At 36.3% G+C, this 17,660-nt stretch overlaps 1 protein-coding gene across 2 annotated transcripts in view; it reads left to right on the top strand.

Moving 5' to 3' along the window:
- Positions 1–807: 807 nt before the first annotated feature.
- Positions 808–17,660, top strand: part of Slc30a4 (solute carrier family 30 member 4) — a 30,203-nt gene continuing 13,350 nt past the window's right edge. The window contains exons 1-3 of one of the 2 annotated variants that reach the window (XM_078049675.1): positions 808–1,341; positions 1,444–1,521; positions 8,339–8,485. In XM_078049675.1, coding sequence (XP_077905801.1) covers positions 951–1,341; positions 1,444–1,521; positions 8,339–8,485 — 616 coding nt within the window. In that variant the 5' untranslated portion in view covers positions 808–950. The remainder of the gene's footprint in view (positions 1,342–1,443; positions 1,522–8,338; positions 8,486–17,660) is intronic. The other variant, XM_021726534.3, reaches the window with a different exon arrangement.

Below are 17,660 nucleotides of genomic sequence, written 5' to 3' on the forward strand. Positions count from 1 at the left end.
GAAAAAATCATAATAAACATAGGGCAGGACACAGAACCGATCATATAGGATTGACCTGGCTGTGCAGCAAATTTTGCCAATTTGCCAGAAAAGTAGCAACTCGGGGAGAGAAAAGCTGCTTGGCTTCCCACCCAGTACAAGAGCACTAAATTTGTTTTCTGCGGAGCATCCACCGCCAAGATCGGTCCTGAGATTCTGAGTGGATGACCCCCAGGTAGGTACGCCCAGCTCCGGGCTGGACCATTCGAACCCATCCACTTGGCCCGCAAACCAAAGCTCCGCGCGCACACGCCTCCGGGGTAGGTGGAAGGGCGGCCCAAGCCCCGCCCTCTCCGGGCACAGCCGCGGGGGCTCTGGCCGCGCGAAGGACCCGGAGGCCGTCAGCTCCAGCAGTGAGACGCCGGGGGCTCGGCGCGCGCGCCCGTCCCGCCCCGCCCCCGCGGGCGCCCAGCGCTGTACGGCGGGCCTGCGTGTCCCCGCGCCGACCCCTCCCTCGCGCGCCTTGCCCGGCGCACGCGCGCGGCCTCGCGCAGGGCGGAGAGAGGCGGCGCCGGGCCCGAGCCTGTCGGACCCGGGAGCTGGTCTTGAGCGGCGGGCGCGGCAAGCTCGAGCACGGCCCCGCTCCCCCGCGGCCCCGGGCGGAAGAGCGCGAGCCGGCCCCGCCGAGCCGGCCGGGGGCGGGGAGATGAGCAGTGGCCCCGCGGCGGCGCCCCAGGTAGGTGCGCCGCCCCCTGGCAGATCCCCGGCCGCGCCTTGGGGCCGGCCCTGCTCCCCGCAGTCCGCGCCTTCGGAACTTGTGGGCAGTGTTGGGGCGCCTTTAATTGGTAACGTGTTTCGTTTTCCACACGATGGGGAGGGACGCGCGGCACTGTCCTCGGGAACCGGCGCGCCCGTGAAGTAGGGGCTGCCGGCCGGCCGCCTGCACCCAGCGGTTCCGCTGAACCTCTGCCATGGCCGGCTCCGGCGCGTGGAAGCGCCTCAAATCTCTGCTGAGGAAGGACGACGCGCCGCTGTTCTTAAATGACACCAGCGCCTTTGACTTCTCGGACGAGGTGGGCGACCAGGGGCTTTCTCGGTTTAATAAACTTCGGGTCGTGGTGGCCGACGATGACTCTGAAGTCCCAGAAAGGCCTATCAACGGGGCGCACCCGGCCCTCCAGACCGACGATGATTCCTTATTGGACCAGGACTTACCTTTGACCAACAGTCAGCTGAGTTTGAAGGTGGACCCCTGTGACAGCTGCAGCAAACGGAGAGAGTTAGTGAAGCAAAGAAAGGTGAAAACCAGGTTGACCATTGCCGCCGTCCTTTACTTGCTTTTCATGATTGGAGAACTTGTAGGTGAGTTGTGTTGCCAACTCACTTTCTGTTTACTTTGCCTTGAGAGTCTTTGTCAGGCTGTAGTTAGTGACACATGATTTGAGATTTAAGCTTTCTTTTCAGGAAGTTTGTTATGTATCAAGATACTGATCTTAGGATGTGAAAAAGCCACAGGATTCCAAAGGGCATCAGCCGTAAGTAGTAAGTATAACCGAAACCTCCTGAGATAACTGTGCCTTTATCTTCTAGTTCTTCAAACGCCGTGTCATTTACTGTAAAGTTGATATTATCTTCATTGTATATCGTGTAACTTCCTCTTTTAAAAAACAATCATGATAAAACATCAGATTAATTTTTGCAATGTTAAAAGTAGCAAATGAGTCTAAAGTAGAACCATAGAATTTTACAGTATTAAGAGATGTTATTGAACACCTGCTGTACCTTTTTAATCACACATAAGAATTCTGAAAGCCTAAATGGGTTGCATAAACTGTGAGGCTACTTTAGTGGCTAATGGAAGAGCCTCGTCCACAGTCCCAGACTTCTCATTTTTTTTCTTACGTTTGACTTACTCAGTATCTTTATTACCATTTCCTTTTGAATTTATAGTCAATGGATTTGTAAAAGTCAACACTACCAACTAACTTGAAAGTTTTTCATTGTAAGGATACTCTGAAATGAACCAGAGGGCTCCACCAGTTCTATGAATTTGATTTTCTTTTTCATTTTTTAATTATTGCAAATAATACATTTTTAGTATAAGATAAATTCTTAGAGGTTACTTTCACTGTTAGGGTAGTGCATAGTCACCCTTCTTTATCCAAGGGCGATTGGTTCCAGGACCTCCCTCTCACCTAAATCTGAAGATGCTCAGTGCCTTATATAAAATGATGCAGTTATTTGCATATAACCTACATACATTTTCCAATAAACTTTAAGTCATCTCCAAATTATAGTACTAAATACAATGTAAATGCTATATAAATTGTATTGTTTAGGGAATAATTAACAAAAAAGAAAAAGTCTGTGCATGTTGAGTACAGATGTAGTGTTGGGTTTGCTTTTTTGTTTTTGTTTTGTTTTTTCCAGATGTTTTCCATTCATGAATGGTTGAATCCAAGGATAGAGAACCTGCAGATATGGAGGGCCAAGTATAATTGTCAACTTCTCCTAATAACAGTTTTTACAAAGTGACATTAAAGCAAGGAGCTGATCCTCTCATGTTATCTCTTTGATGAACCATGATGAGAACCAATTGGTAGTCTAGATTTTAAATGCTTGACTGAAAGCTTTACATAGAAAAATTATACCCATTTCCTACCTCATTTGCATAGCATTCCTCCTAAGTGTTAACTTAAGCCATACTGATCTTTGTCTTCTCAGGATTCACATAGCTTTTCCTTACCCTAATGCCTTCAAACTTTTGGATTCTCTACATCAGTGATTTTTTTTTTCTGACCTCTCAATAGTGAGAAATGCACTTAACATTGTGACTTGTGTAGACATTCATGCATACATATGTATGTATGTACATGTACACATATGCATGTGTGTAAACACATGTATAATTAAAATAAAAATTAGGTGTTGTGTCCTAATATTTGTTCATTTATGCCTTAGAATGCTAATTTCATGGTCTACTAATAGGGTTTTATGTGGATTTCCTTTTCCCATATCTTTTCTTGGCTAATTTCTTGTATTCTTTTTTTAATATTTATTTTTTAGTTGGACACAATACCTTTATTTTATTTAGTTATTTTTATGTGGTGCTGAGGATCAAACCCAGGGCCTCGCACATGCTAGGCAAGCACTCTACCCTGAGCCACAAGCCCAGCCCTAATTTCTTGAATTCTTGACTCAGAAAACACCTGAGAGACTTTTTTCTGATAGACTAAAGGAAATTACCCTTTGTCTTCTTTACCATCTCTAACTTTCAAAGCCCTCAGCACCTGAAATTATCTTATTTGTGTATTTATTTGTTTAGTATCTCTTCCTGTACTGAAATATAGGCTGAATTCCCAGAACCTTAAACAGAGATGGGCACAAAGCAGACATTCAATAAATAAATTTTTTATTGAATTAATTTTTCTCTGTTAGACAATTATAAATATTTAAGCTATAAAGAAATTCAAAGATAGGGGCAAACTGTGTCCAGATGGGGCACAATCTCAGCAGATTAAAATTTGGTAATTTGCCCAAATTCATACAATAAGAATATTGAAACATTCAGACTTTGTGATGTTTGAAGTTCAAGTAATTAACCACAATTTTCCCCCTTTAGAGTTTATTTCACCTAAGTGAAAGTCATTAAGATATAATTGGCCTGACTTCCCATTTTGAGAATCTCTAATTTGGTAATTATTATTTAGTGAAAACCATAATAAGTATTTCCTTTTAAACACTGACTTTATTTTCAAATATGAAACTCTTATTAAATAATGCAGAGATGATAATACTTAGTATAGACATTAACAATTGAGAATGTTGTTTAGAAGTTTTTATAATAGGGTATTAAAGTATGTTCAAAGGACTTAGAAATAAAGCATCTCATGTAGGAAGTATGTAGTAATGAAACATGAAGTAATTTGAAGATCTGAAAGAGAAGACTTGGTTTTAAATCTTAGCTTTGCTATTAACTTGCTCTAGGACATTGGGCAACATTCATTTTTTCTTCCTTCATTCAGCAAGTATTTTTTAAATATATACTATATGCCACTACATGTTCTAGATATATAATGGACCAAAAAAACCTAGTAGGATTTCTACTATCTGAAGCATTTCATCTAAAGAAAAAAGGTATTAAATGAATAGACATGTTTAATTGTTTTAAGTATTATGAAGAAAAAGAACAATGTACTATAAGACATAGAAACCAGTGGGACATAGTTTATGCATGAGCTAAGTACATTTAAACCAAAAGAGAATAATAGAAGTTATCCAGGCAAAGAGAACAGCATGTACAAAGGTTCTAAAGTCTTAAATTCTTTAAAGGAAACTTAAAAAGAGGGCCAATATGGCAGGAATGTAGTGAGCATGTGGGAAAGAGGCAGCAGGACCAGATAAGCAGGTCCTGATAGGCCACATTGAGTGAGATGAGTATAGTTCTTCTTCTAAATACAATGGGAAGCCAGTGAAGGGCTTGAGTAGGAGAGCAACATGATGGCATTTGTCTTTTCAAAAGATTACTCTGGCTATTATGTGGAAAATGGATTAGAGGGTACAAGAATGGGTGAAAGTAAACTGTTACAGAGGTCCAGATAAGCAGTTTTGGCTTAGACTATAGAGTAGATGTAGAAAAATGAACTGATTGAGAACAGTCTAGATGGAACATTGATAAAACTGGCTGATGATTTGGATGTGGGGATTAATTAGAAAGAAATGTCAGGAAGTGATTCTGAAATTTCTTACCTAAGCAGTTCAGTGTGTGGAAAGGCATCATTTATGAAGCAGGAATAGAATGCAGAGCAGGATTTGGGCAAGGGTTCAAGAGTAGTTTTCATATGTATGGAATAGTCAAGTGGAGATGTCTAGTGGCTATTAAATATGAGTCTGTGGTTCAAAAGAGAGGTCAAAGTAGAGAGAGATGCAGTATGTGATGCCACAGGAATGAGTAAAATTACCTAGAAGGCTTCAGTCTTGAGGAACTCTAACTTAGAAGTCAGACAAGGCAAACAAGTGTCCCAAAAATCAAAAAAAAGAGAACACTGTAGTCACCCCTTATCCTCAATTTCACTTTCTGTGGTTTTGCTCTCCTTAGTTTTAGTTAACCACAATCACAGCCCAAAAATATTAAATGGAAAGTTCCAGAAATAAACAATTCATAAGTTTTAAAATGCTTATTGTTCTAGGTATTGTGATGAAATCTCACACCATCCTGCTTTGTCCTGCCCAGAATGTGAATCATCCCTTTGTCTAGCATATCCACACGTAACTTTTGATTATACTACATTGCTATCATTGTTCTATTTTATTATGGACTCTTGTTAAAATCTCTTCTCAGTTATAAACTTTTATCAAAGGTATATGTTTAAAAAAATAGTATATGTCAGATTAGGTACTATCCAAAGTTTCAGGCATCCACTAAGGAACTTAAATATATCCCTTGAGAGGATAAGGGTGGACCACTATAAATCATAGTGAAAATAAATAGATTGAAATTGTCCAATTAGATGAGGACTAAGATATTCCATAGGATTTAGTAAGAGCGTTATCAGTTTGTTTGTTTTTTTTAAAGAGAGAGTGAGAGAGGAGAGAGAGTGAGAGAGAGGATTTTTTTTTTAATATTTACTTTTCAGTTCTCGGTGGACACAACATCTTTGTTGGTATGTGGTGCTGAGGATCGAACCCAGGCCACACGCATGCCAGGCGAGCGCGCTACTGCTTGAGCCACATCCCCAGCCCCTATTTTTACAACATTTTTATTAGAAACAAAAACACTTGAGTGAACACAAACTCCCAGGTAAAGATGGCAAATTGAACTCATTCTTCTAATTTTGCTTCATCCCAAAGCCTCTCTTAAACTGCAATAAAGGGATTTGGGGGCAAAATAGTATAAATCCACACAGAGGGGAAATTCTGGAAAGGAGAAAATGGTAATAAAAAATTTGAAAACTGGGAAGGAAACAGATTAAAGAGGTAATTGACTTAAGAGACCCAAGAAATCCAGCAGTGGGGAAGGCTGAAAACCAGCCCAGTTTACTCTAGGGTTAATGGTTTCTCAAATTTTACTACATCAGAATCACACAGAGAACTTGGGACACGAAGTTCTGGGCCCCATCTTCAGAGATTCTAAATTAAATAGACCTGAGAGGGAACTGAGCATTTGATTTCTAATAAATCCCAGGGAGTATGCCTCCTATTATCCAGAGACCATTTTATTTGAGAACTATTACACTAGAGAAACCTAAGTAGGCCCAGAATTGGTTGTACTTAGCTGTCTGGAAGTGTGTTTAAAGGTGGGTAAAATAAGGAGAGTCAGTTAAAACCTTTTCAAGAACCATTCATTTATAATTGTATAATAAATGTAATTAGTATCCTCAAAGATATCAAAAGCACATGTATCCAAGAAACAAGAATAGCCTGCCTTAAAAAAGAAATTAAGGGTAAAGAAAAGAGCTTTTGAACAATAAAAATATAATAGAACTTTTTAAACTTCACAGAAGAGTTAGCAGATGATTAAGGTACTCTGTCAGAGTAAAATAAAAATGATAGATATTAGGAGAGAAAAGTTAAAAAAATTAAAATGTAGTATAAACTCCAATATAGTAGTCTCCCCTTATCCATGAAGGATATATTCCAGAGTCCCCAGGGACTACGTAAGACCACAGATAGTACCAAACCCTATGATCAGGGTTTTAATTCATTTTCTGTTGCTATAACTGAAACCACAGGCTAATTTATAAAGAATAAAGGTTCACTTGTTGAAGTCTGGGAAATCAATACCAGATGACCACATCTGGTAATGTCCTTCTTTTCAGAGTTCCAGGGCAGTGCCAGGCATCACATTGTGAGACATAGGGTCCTCATATTTCTCCTCTTACAAAATCCAGGGTGGCTTTGAAAAAGAGACCCACCTCTGAATTCATTTAACTGTAATAACCTTCCAAAGGTCAAATTAAGTTCCCCATCTCTTAATACCTCCCAATGGGAAATAAATTTCAACCTAAGTTTTGGTGGGGATATTCAAAGCATAGCATGTGGAAACAATGTTTTTCCTGTACATTGCCATCAATCAGAATATGTTTTCTAAATACTACCTTTTCTTCCTCTGTTTTGAGACATTGCTATTCATATTCAAGGGAATCAGTTCATTTGGCAGGGCTGGAGGATCCTGGGGGTTTAGGAGTACATAACCACTGAACTATACCGTAGCCCTTTCTTTTTTCTTTATTTTATTTTGTTTTTTGAGACAGGATGTTGATAAGTTATTGAGGAAGCTGATCTCAAACTTGAGATCTTTCTACCACAACCTCTTAAATTGCTGGGGTTACGAGCATATACCACCATGCCTGGAAGGAATCAATTAATTTTTATCTTTTATGTTGTGTATCTTGTGGATTTCTTCAGTTTCATTTACTGTTCAACCTCTTCAACAAGGGAACAGATTTTCTTCAGCTTTGTTGTAATATTTATACATTACAGTTATTAATTCACTAATAGTAGAATTTGTAGGATGAGCAAAAGCTGCATTGCTAAAATACATTTTTCTTTATATGTTTGGCACAAATTTAGTGGTTCTTAACTTTTTTAAGGTCTTTGACTCATTGGAGAATCTATTAATAGAACTGGACTTTATCAACAACTCTGTATAGTGGGTGCTCCATATCTGTGGGTTCCCTTGGATTCAACCAATTATGTATTAAAAGTATTATTTTTATTGCATCTGTACTTAATGCACTTTTTTTCCTGTCATTGCTTTGTAAATAATACAGTGTAACTATTTGTTTTGTTTTGTCTTTGGTGCTGGGAATTGAACCTAGAGTCACTTTACCCCTGAGCTACATCTGAACTCCCTTTCAATTATTTTTTTTGAGACAAGGTCTTACTAAGTTGCTCAGAACTTCACTAAATTGTTGAGGCTGGCCTCAAACTTGTGATCCTTGTGAGCCTTGGCCTCCCACATTGCTAGGTTTACAGATTTGGGCCACCATGCCCAGCTACAGTATAATTACTTAGCTTTTATATTGTATTATGTGTCATAAGTAATTTAGAGATGATTTAAAGTATACAGAAGAATATGCATAAGTCATATGCAAATGCTACATCATTTTATATAAGACCTTGAACATGCACAGATTTTTATAAACAAGGGGGTCCTGAAACTAATCCTCTGTGGATACCTAAAAACAACTATATATGTATTTAATGTTTTGTATAAAATTGAGGATACTTTAATTTAATTGTACAGGATAGAGATTTTAGTTCACAGTTTGTGTTGTAGGATGTTAAATAATTCAGGTTTGTCTGCTTACATTTTTTAATTAATTTGTTTCTTCTTCCATCTCTCCCTTATTCTAAGGTGGATACATTGCAAATAGCCTAGCAATTATGACAGATGCACTTCATATGTTAACTGATCTAAGTGCTATCATACTTACCCTGCTTGCTTTGTGGCTGTCTTCAAAGTCACCAACCAGAAGATTCACCTTTGGATTTCATCGCTTAGGTAGGAAATTGAGGTTTCTTTTGGTATAATATTTTATGGTAAAACCACAACTGTAAACCCTGTTTAACCAAAATCTTTATAGTGATATCTAGTTTGAACAAAGCAAATGAAAATAGTTAAGTGGTATTTATTCAAAATCTTATCTTCCTGGTGCACGCCAGTGGCTGCAGAGGCTGAGGCAGGAGGATCATGAGTTCAAAACCAGCCTCAGCAAAGCCAAGGCACTAAGCAACTTGGTGAGACCCTGTCTCTAAATAAAATACAAAGTAGGGCTGGGGATGTGGCTCAGTGATCCAATGCCCATGAGTTGGATCCCCAGTACCCCAAAAAAAAAAAAAACAACAAAAAAAACTTCCAACATACATTTAGCCCAGTCAGCTACACACATTTAAAATTATATGGTGAGCATTAATCCTCAAATGTTGTTCCTTCTGTCCTAAAGATGTTGGTAAAAAGTTTACTTTTATTGTATTGAGCCAAGCAAAACCATATGGGTTTAAAAAGAAAATGATGATTTAGTTTTAACTCACTAATGAGCATTAGCTTTTACTTTCACTTTAGAAATTTTAGCCAAAGCTACTAAGCCTAGATTTTAAGCACTATTATAACAGGTGCAACATATACTGTGTTCCTGCCCTTCATTTCATCCATGTGTCAACATAATTCCAAAAATGCACTCATTTTTATTGCCAATTTAAATAGATATTAATGTTTAAGAGGGGTCAGTATCATACATTGTTATCTGTACAGCTCTGCCTCTTACTTTGCTTTTCTATTTTTTTTACTTATTTTGAAAATATGTATAAAATTATTACCTGAACTATTGTATTAAGTGCCATATACCCAGATAGTATTTGCATAGAATCCAGAAGTTGCCATTAACTTTATATTCAGCAGAAACTATCTCAAAGAACCAGAGTTAATATCTGGAAGTTTTATTTTGTAGGGACTCTCTACTCTTGGTTATAAATCAATCAGTTCATCATCTTCTTTGTTACTCTTTAGCCTAATCTTAACACAGCATCTAGTTCTTGTTTAGTCATTGTGTTTTCTAGTGCAAAACTGGATATCTAGGTCTTCATGTTGGGAAGTCACCTGGCATCCCTACCCTCAGAACTATCAGATACTGTACAAAATTATCTTATTAACATATTCAGGATGTTTTTAAAAAGAAACATAAGAGGGCTGGGGTTGTGGCTCAGTGATAGAGCCTTGCCTAGCATGTTGAGGCACTGGGTTCAATTCTCAGCACCACATATAAATAAATAAATAAAATAAAGATCCATTGACAACTAAAAAATATTTTTTAAAAAAGAAACATAAGAGCTATATCTGAAATTAAAAGTATTATTGCTGAAATTTTAAAAAATACTTTTTCAGTAGAAGGACTAAAAAAGAAAATCTCCCAGAATATAGATAGTATGGAAACAGGAAAAAATGTTTAAAATTATAAGAGAATAATCTGCAAGGTCCACGAGGCCTGCTATTAAGAATCTCATAAATAGAACTTCAAAAATAAAAGGTTACTGTGGTACACACCTGTAATCCCAGCTACTCTGGAGACTGACAGGAGGATTACAGATTTAAGGCTAGCCCAGGCAATTTAGTGAAACCTTATCCCCAAAAAAAAGGGCTGGGGGTGTTTTTCAGTGGTAGAGCACTTCTTGCCTAGCATGTGTAAGGCCCTGGGCTCAATCCCCAGGGTTGGAGGGAAGTGGTGCATAAATAAATAAAAGGGAGTAACTATGGAATGGATTTCTTATACGGGTTATGAGCATGTTCTAGAATTAGATAATGGTGATGTTGTTGCACAGCCTCATACAGGTATTAAAAACTATTGAAATGTACATTTTAAAATAGTGAATTTTTATCTAAATTTTTCAAAGTCATCTAAAAATAATTAAAGAATTATTAAAGATACAGATAAGTGAGTATTTTTTAGAGGCAGGAAGGTATTCAAGCTTCACACTAAAAGAGTACTTTTGGGGTCTTCCTTTTGTATTTGTATTACAAAAGCTTATGGGGCTGTATCTACATATAGACCTTATTTCACTTATTCTTTTCTATGAAGTAATAGTGGAAATAATGGAAGAAAATAAGTATGTTGATTTTGGGGAGCTCAGAAGACAGAGATATACAGAATTTGGTGAAAAGAGCTGTAAACAAAAGCAGTTGGTGTTTTGAGTTTCACAAAATATCATGAATAATCTGAAGCTCTGGGAAGAAGGGTATGCTTCCATTGTACACAGTTAAACAATGCAGCTCTTGTGACCTCTAATTCCATCGCTTTGAGATTCAGGTCCAGAAGAACACTGCAGAAGTACCCCTGAGAAACTTCTGGTGTGTTGTTATTGTGACTAAATTTTGTTTTGTTTTGATAACATGAAGGGTTGGAAAGAGTTTGGGGGTTTTGTTGTTAATTAATTTTGTTAAATATGTAAACCATACAAAGTTTACTGAGGAAAGACTTGATATTATTCTGTTCCCTCCACCTTATCCTCCTGTCCTACTCCATGGTAATAAGCCATTTGGATTAGTTTTTGGGCTATCATTTCAGCATTTCTTTGGGGAAATATAAATAGATACTTATACGTGTTCATATTCTGTTCTTCAGTGTTCCTTCTTATTAAATTTTTTTTTAAAAAAAGCAACATGCTCTATACCCAGTTCTAGACCTGAGGCAGCAAGTATGCACAGTTCTACCTCTTGAAGATCACTTTATACTCAGAAATGCATAGAAACTTCTGACTTAAAAGTTCCAAACTTAAAGAATGACCACTTAGCTATTCAGATAAAAATAGTATTCTTTTGCTTCTTTTTGACTAAGAATCGAATACAAGATATTACCTTGGGATTCCACATGGGGAAGCAGAAAATTAAACTAGATTTTTTAGAAATTTCTATTTGTGTTGAAGAACCAAATGCACTCTTGACATTAGTAATTATCAAGCCATAGTTTAATTATAATAGTAATTTTAATTCTGTTATGGGTGTCTTTTCCATTTTAAAAAATCACATTCTCTTATGTCCAGGTACTAGCAGTTAAACCCAGTCACTAACTAAATCCCAGCCCTTTTTATTTTTTATTTTGAGACAGGGTTTCAATAAATTGCAGAGGCTGGCTTCAAATTTACAATCCTCTTGCTTCAGCCTACTGAATTGCTGGGATTACTGGCAAACACCACTGTGCCCAGTTGATTATATCCTTTTGATTAGTGTTTACAAGTACCCATGAAAGGCAACAAAGAATCCACTGGTTTGACTTCAGTCTTGGCTCCCTTGCTTCCTACCAGTGTAACTTTGGGGTTGTTACCTAACATCATTGTGTCTCTATTTCCTGTTTGTAAGAGTATAGTAATAATTGTGCCTATCTCTTAAGAGTCATTAAGAATATTTAATGAGGGCTAGGGCAGTAGCTCAGTGGCAGAGTGCTTGCCTAGCATGCATGAGGCACTGGGTTTGATCTGCAGCACCACATACAAATAAACAAATAAAATAAAGGCATTCTGTCCATCTACAACTACAAAAAAATTAAAAACAAAAAAGAATATTTAATGAGTTGAAGTTTATAAAGTGCTTAGAACACTATCTAGCACTTCAAAACAGCCTTCATTTATTCTTTAATTAGCTTCATTTATTCTTTGGGAGAAAATAAAGTTAATTCAAGGCATATATGTAGCTTATACGTATATATCTAGAAAGACTATTAAAAACTACGGATTATCTGATCTTTAAAATTTTGGGTTAAATTTCATCATAATATGGTACAAATCATTTTCACTAGTTTTAGGTGCTAGAGATAAAATGGAGTTTAGATTTTTTTCCTTAACTCATTAAATCCCAAGTTTTCAATTTTGTGAGTATTTCAACAAAATTAACACAAGTGCATTAAAATAGGTTAGAAACAAAATGTAGAGCTTATATGTCCTTTATATATATTTGTATATCCTTATATATTTGTTATATATAAATGTTTTTTATATATATGAAATTTTTCTAATCATTCACCTGTTACTTTTCTCAAGAGTAGACTTCTAAAAACATAATAATCATTTCAAATTACCATAAATGGTATATTTTTTGCTCAATTTAAGTTTTTTATAGGTGTTCCACATCTGGGATAATGGGACAAAATGGGTTAAGAGAACAGAAATGCTGTGAGCCCAATGGAAGCAAGCAAGAAGACTTCCTGTTGCCTTCTACTCTTACCTTTGGTTTCTTTTAGGTTCCTAAATATTTTTGATACTGATTTATGCCTATGAATAGTTTTTAAGTACAAAAGATAATGGGTTCTCACCCATATGAGAATGATTAGAATGTTTCTTAAGAAAGTAGAAATAAAGGAAATTGAAGAGTCAGTTCTACTTGGTAGTAAAATAGTGACAATGACACATGCTATTACATTTGTTTTCTCTCTTCTACATCAGTTCCTTGGGCAGTTCAGAGACTGAATCTGGAAATTCCTTTATAGAGAATTAGCTTCAGAGTATTAAGTACTGTCTGCAGTGAACTTTCAGCTTCTTCAAATGGTCTGGTGTAAGGAAGAAGAAAGTTTCTGTTTCTTTAGAAATCCAAAGATTAGCTTTTACTGAATAAAATACTGAAATGAGGAAATTATGATCCAATTTCTGATCTTCTTTTGTTTAGCTGATATAGAGTAACTAGTTTTACTATGCCTTTGGTTCTCCTTCTGTAATAAGGGAAGGGTTGGTTGGTCTATTTGGTTGGTTGGTTGGTTTTGATACTGGGGATTGAACCCAGAAGTATTTTACCACTGACTTATATTCTAAGCCCTTTTTTATTTTTGTACTTTAAGTCAGATTCCCACTGAGTTGCATAGGGCTCACTGTGTTGCTGAGGCTGACCTTGAACTTGCACTCCTCCTGTCTCACCCTCCAAGCCACTGGGATTATAGAAATGCACCCCCATGCCTAGCTAGGAGTTTTTAATATTCACTTAGAATACTGTCAAATTACAACTGATACATCTAATTCACACTAGCTAGTGACATTCATTAAAAACATAGTATACATGTAAAGTTGTATAGAAACTGTGATGGATACATATATTTCCTGAAATTTGTGTTTAAATTATGAACAAATGAAGTCTTATAAAGCAACTAATATATTAATATATAATGACGAATTGGTTTTATAATGAAATTGCCCCTATTTTATTTACTGATTTTAGATTTATACAAAGAAGAGTTTGGGTCTGTGAATGATAGATATGGTAGTATCATCCTCTCAGTTTGTTTCCTTTTTGTGTTATCATAACAGTTTATACATGCCTAACAGCATTTCTCACATCTTTTCTCTTTTTATGAAACTGTCTCCTTCGAGACCACGAGTTAAGCAGGGACAGAAACTGGTAATAATACTGTTGAGTCTGGTAATAATAAGTTCTGTGTAAGAGATTATTAATCAAACCTTTGCATATTTAAGCTGAGTAAATAAGGTCATGAAAGCTATGGAACAAATAATATAGTTTCTGATCCTCAAAAATCATTTGTGTTGATGTAAATTAAATCCCTAATTCTAAAACTGGCCATGGTCATAAACTAAACTATAAAATTTTATTTAATTGTTGGCATAAATAAATTAGCTTCATTTATTCTTTGGGAGAAAATAAAGTTAATTCAAGGCATATATGTAGCTTATATGTATATATCTAATATCTAGATGGCACAACTTGATTATAGGTCATTTTGGGTACAGGAAGGAATTAATCAGAAAGGAAATTCTGCTTTATCTCAGTAAGGTGCTGGTCCTATTTGTTTGCTTTGGTACTTATCACTTTTGAACTTTGTAGCCATGTCTTTGGTTCAAATCTGAAATCTATATGAACTGTTAGAGAGAAGTTAATCTGAGTAGGAGTTTTATTCTGTAAAATAGTGATGATAATGCCCATATTGCAGAATTGTGAATAATAAATGGTAAGGTTTATAAAGTAGCTAACATGTCAACGACCCAGTAAATTCCCAATAAAATTTCCAGCCGCCTTCTTTTCTTTTCCTCTTTTGCCTGCCAAACTTTTCATATCTCAAAATGTTCCATGTTCCAAAGGGCCTCCTCTCCGTTCTCCTTATCAGAGTGCTTACTGTCTCCCCATAACTGTCTCAGCAAGGTGGTAGGAGAAAAGTAAGATGATTCACTCTGATGATTAAATAACAGTTTTTAAGGATGTGCTTTTATACTCTTACGTCTTTGAACTTTTTTGGCAATATAACAAAGTTCATTTTTTTTAAGAGAAAGAGAGAGAGAGAGAGAGAGAATTTTAATATTTATTTTTTAGTTCTCGGCGGACACAACATCTTTGTATGTGGTGCTGAGGATCGATCCCGGGCCGCACACATGCCAGGCGAGCGTGCTACCGCATGAGCCACATCCTCAGCCCAACAACAAAGTTCATTTTAACAAAAATCATTCATTCAAGGTGGAGAGATATTTTTAGATTTCTGGGATAAACACAAGTAGTTGCTCTAGGAGTCAGTTTTATTTCGTTGCTTCTCTTTTTTCCCTTCATGTGAGTCACAGATAATGTAAAATTCTTTTTTCTTTATTTCTTTTCAGTGAACTGCAATAGCAGTTTTTTATGGTTTAGAAGCCAGGATAGGAGCCCAATGTGAGTTATTTTTAAGTGTCTGGATTTATTTGATCCAATTTATTTTATGTCACCTTATTCTGGGAGCTAATAAAACTTAGAACATAAAGAATCACAATAGAAGAAATCTCACAAATCCTCAGGAGGAATAGGAATAGGAGAAATGGCATTCTGAAGAGAATAGCCCATTCCCTTGTTTACTTTCTTGCTTTTGCTTCTTTCCTTTGGATTGTGAAAGTAATTTGACTTAATTTATGTGGCTTTTTTCCCAGATCTTGGGCTGAAGAGATTGTGCTGATTAAAGATTATGATCATGTGAGGACTGTAGTAAGCAGAGTTGTTTGGTATTTGGAATAGAATGCAATTTCTGTGCTGTGGTAATGCAGATCATCAACCTAGATTAATGGCAAAGTGACAATATAGAAGTCTTTTATAACTGTATGTACTGTGCAAAGACCTTGGGCATATCTGGCTAGATTACAGGTCATCCTGGAGCAAGTATATGGTTGCATTCCTAGTCCCACATAATTTGTTATTTCATCCTCTGATGTTAAAGGAACAGAAAGTATTCAGCTAAAAAATCTTCTCATATCCACAGCCAAAAAAAAATCATAATCTCTTCTCCTAGTTGTGATTCATATTAACCGCTTCATCCTACCCATGACAAGAGTTATGTCTAGTAATTATTCATATCTTATTGGGACTTTAACCACATCACATGAACTTTTATAAGAAAAGAGTAGAGTCTAGAACTTCTTAGATATGGGAATTTTTATTGAAGCAGAAGGAAGACATAAGTAAGGAGGTCAACATTGGATAGCCATCATAACTTGAGAATAGTTGGCACCATGTATATGGTGAGGGGGAGTGGTAAGAAGGCAGTAGGAGATACTATTTAGAATAAAAGGTGAGCGAATCCAAAGACAAACCCTGGTGTTTAGCTTGGCCTTCTGATAGTGACAGTGGGCCACCAAAAATCCAGTATGTCTTCAGTCTGAGGGTAGGAAGGACCTCTGTGGCTGAGCTGAAATACAAATGCTAGTTTGGAATTCTTAGGCAAATCCAATATAGTCCACTCTTTTTCCTTCTGTTTTCTTCCTGTCTTCCATTGAAAGGTAGAAAAGAGAAATATCATAAAAGGAAGTGGAAAAGAGAATGCATCTCTACTCTCTATTCATTTTTATAGACCTCTGAAACACAACTTTAGATTTTTGCTATACTATATATAGTTCTGAGACAACAGAAAGACAAGTGTTCGTGTAATTGAAGTAAAATATACTCATTACTGGCATCACAGCATTAGAGAAGCTAACAGTTGTGGTAGTCCAATACATTTATGCCTCACCCATGAAAACATGTTTTAATTGTATGCGGTTTACACAGCTGAGGCAAATTATTATTCATTCACTGAATGGTTGCCCAACAGTTACTTGTTGAATAAATGAATAATAGGGTGGAGAGACAAACAGTATTGAATATACATAAACAAATATAATCATAAGTTATAGGAAATGCTATGGAAAGATTATTATGGAAAATAATGAAGAAGGACTTCAGTGTTTTTCTTATGAACTTGAAAACCTCTAATTTTGGTATTTTTTTACTATTGTTTTTAAATGTGCAATAAGCAGTTTTCATGTTTTGTATTACTATCAAAACTTGACAATCATTTATTTTCTTCCATTCTTTTCTTTTTCTTTTAGCATTTATTAGCCATTAAAACAAAAACTCTTTATCCTCTGTATGTGAAATTCAGAATGTATTCTAATCTTTATTAGATCTTTGGCCATAAATATTTGTTTATATTTCCAATGAATGAGAAGATCTAAGTGATCTTGTAGCAAAAACACATACTCACTCATCCTACTCCCTTCTCTAAATGCCACAGTTTAGCCAGATGTAACGATTTTAATTATATATGTATAAAGTGGCAAATATAACTACTGTATAAAATCTTTTTCCATAGTTTTAAATTTATGTTAAATTTCCATTTAGATTGAAATTAATCTTTCAGATTTATCTAAAGGTAACGGAGTAGTAACTTTACAAAATCTAGTGTTCAATTGTGAGATTTGCTAGGTCTCATTTAAGAAAACAAAAAAATCCATCTGATAGGCATTCCTTTTGTCCTGGAAAGCTTAATTGCAAGTTATGTGTCTAGGTACCAACCAAGAACGAGAAAATTGAAACAGGTCATAATTTGGTTGTTGATTGAAAGTTTCCTTTTCTTAAATGCTACTAGGGAAAAGGGAATTGTGTATCCTTATCTGTATTCTATCTCATTAAATATACTATAAAACACAATTTTTAAACCCTAATTAGCCCTGTTCATAGTTTTAACCAAAGTTTAATTTATTTGTAGTGAAAGAGCTTTTTGTTTGTTTTATCAGAATGAACAATCACATTACTACTGTTAGCATTTTTAGCTAGATCACTACACTTGTCAATTGTAAATCTCAGTAGTAGGATGTGACTCTGTAGTGGTTAAGTGCCCCTGGGTTCAATCTCCAGTACAGAAAAAAAAAAAAAAAAAAAAACACCCTGACTGTGTGTTTGTATCAGTGAAGGAACC

This window comes from Ictidomys tridecemlineatus, chromosome 5, assembly GCF_052094955.1.
Source record: "Ictidomys tridecemlineatus isolate mIctTri1 chromosome 5, mIctTri1.hap1, whole genome shotgun sequence".
NCBI classification, from domain to species: domain Eukaryota; kingdom Metazoa; phylum Chordata; class Mammalia; order Rodentia; family Sciuridae; genus Ictidomys; species Ictidomys tridecemlineatus.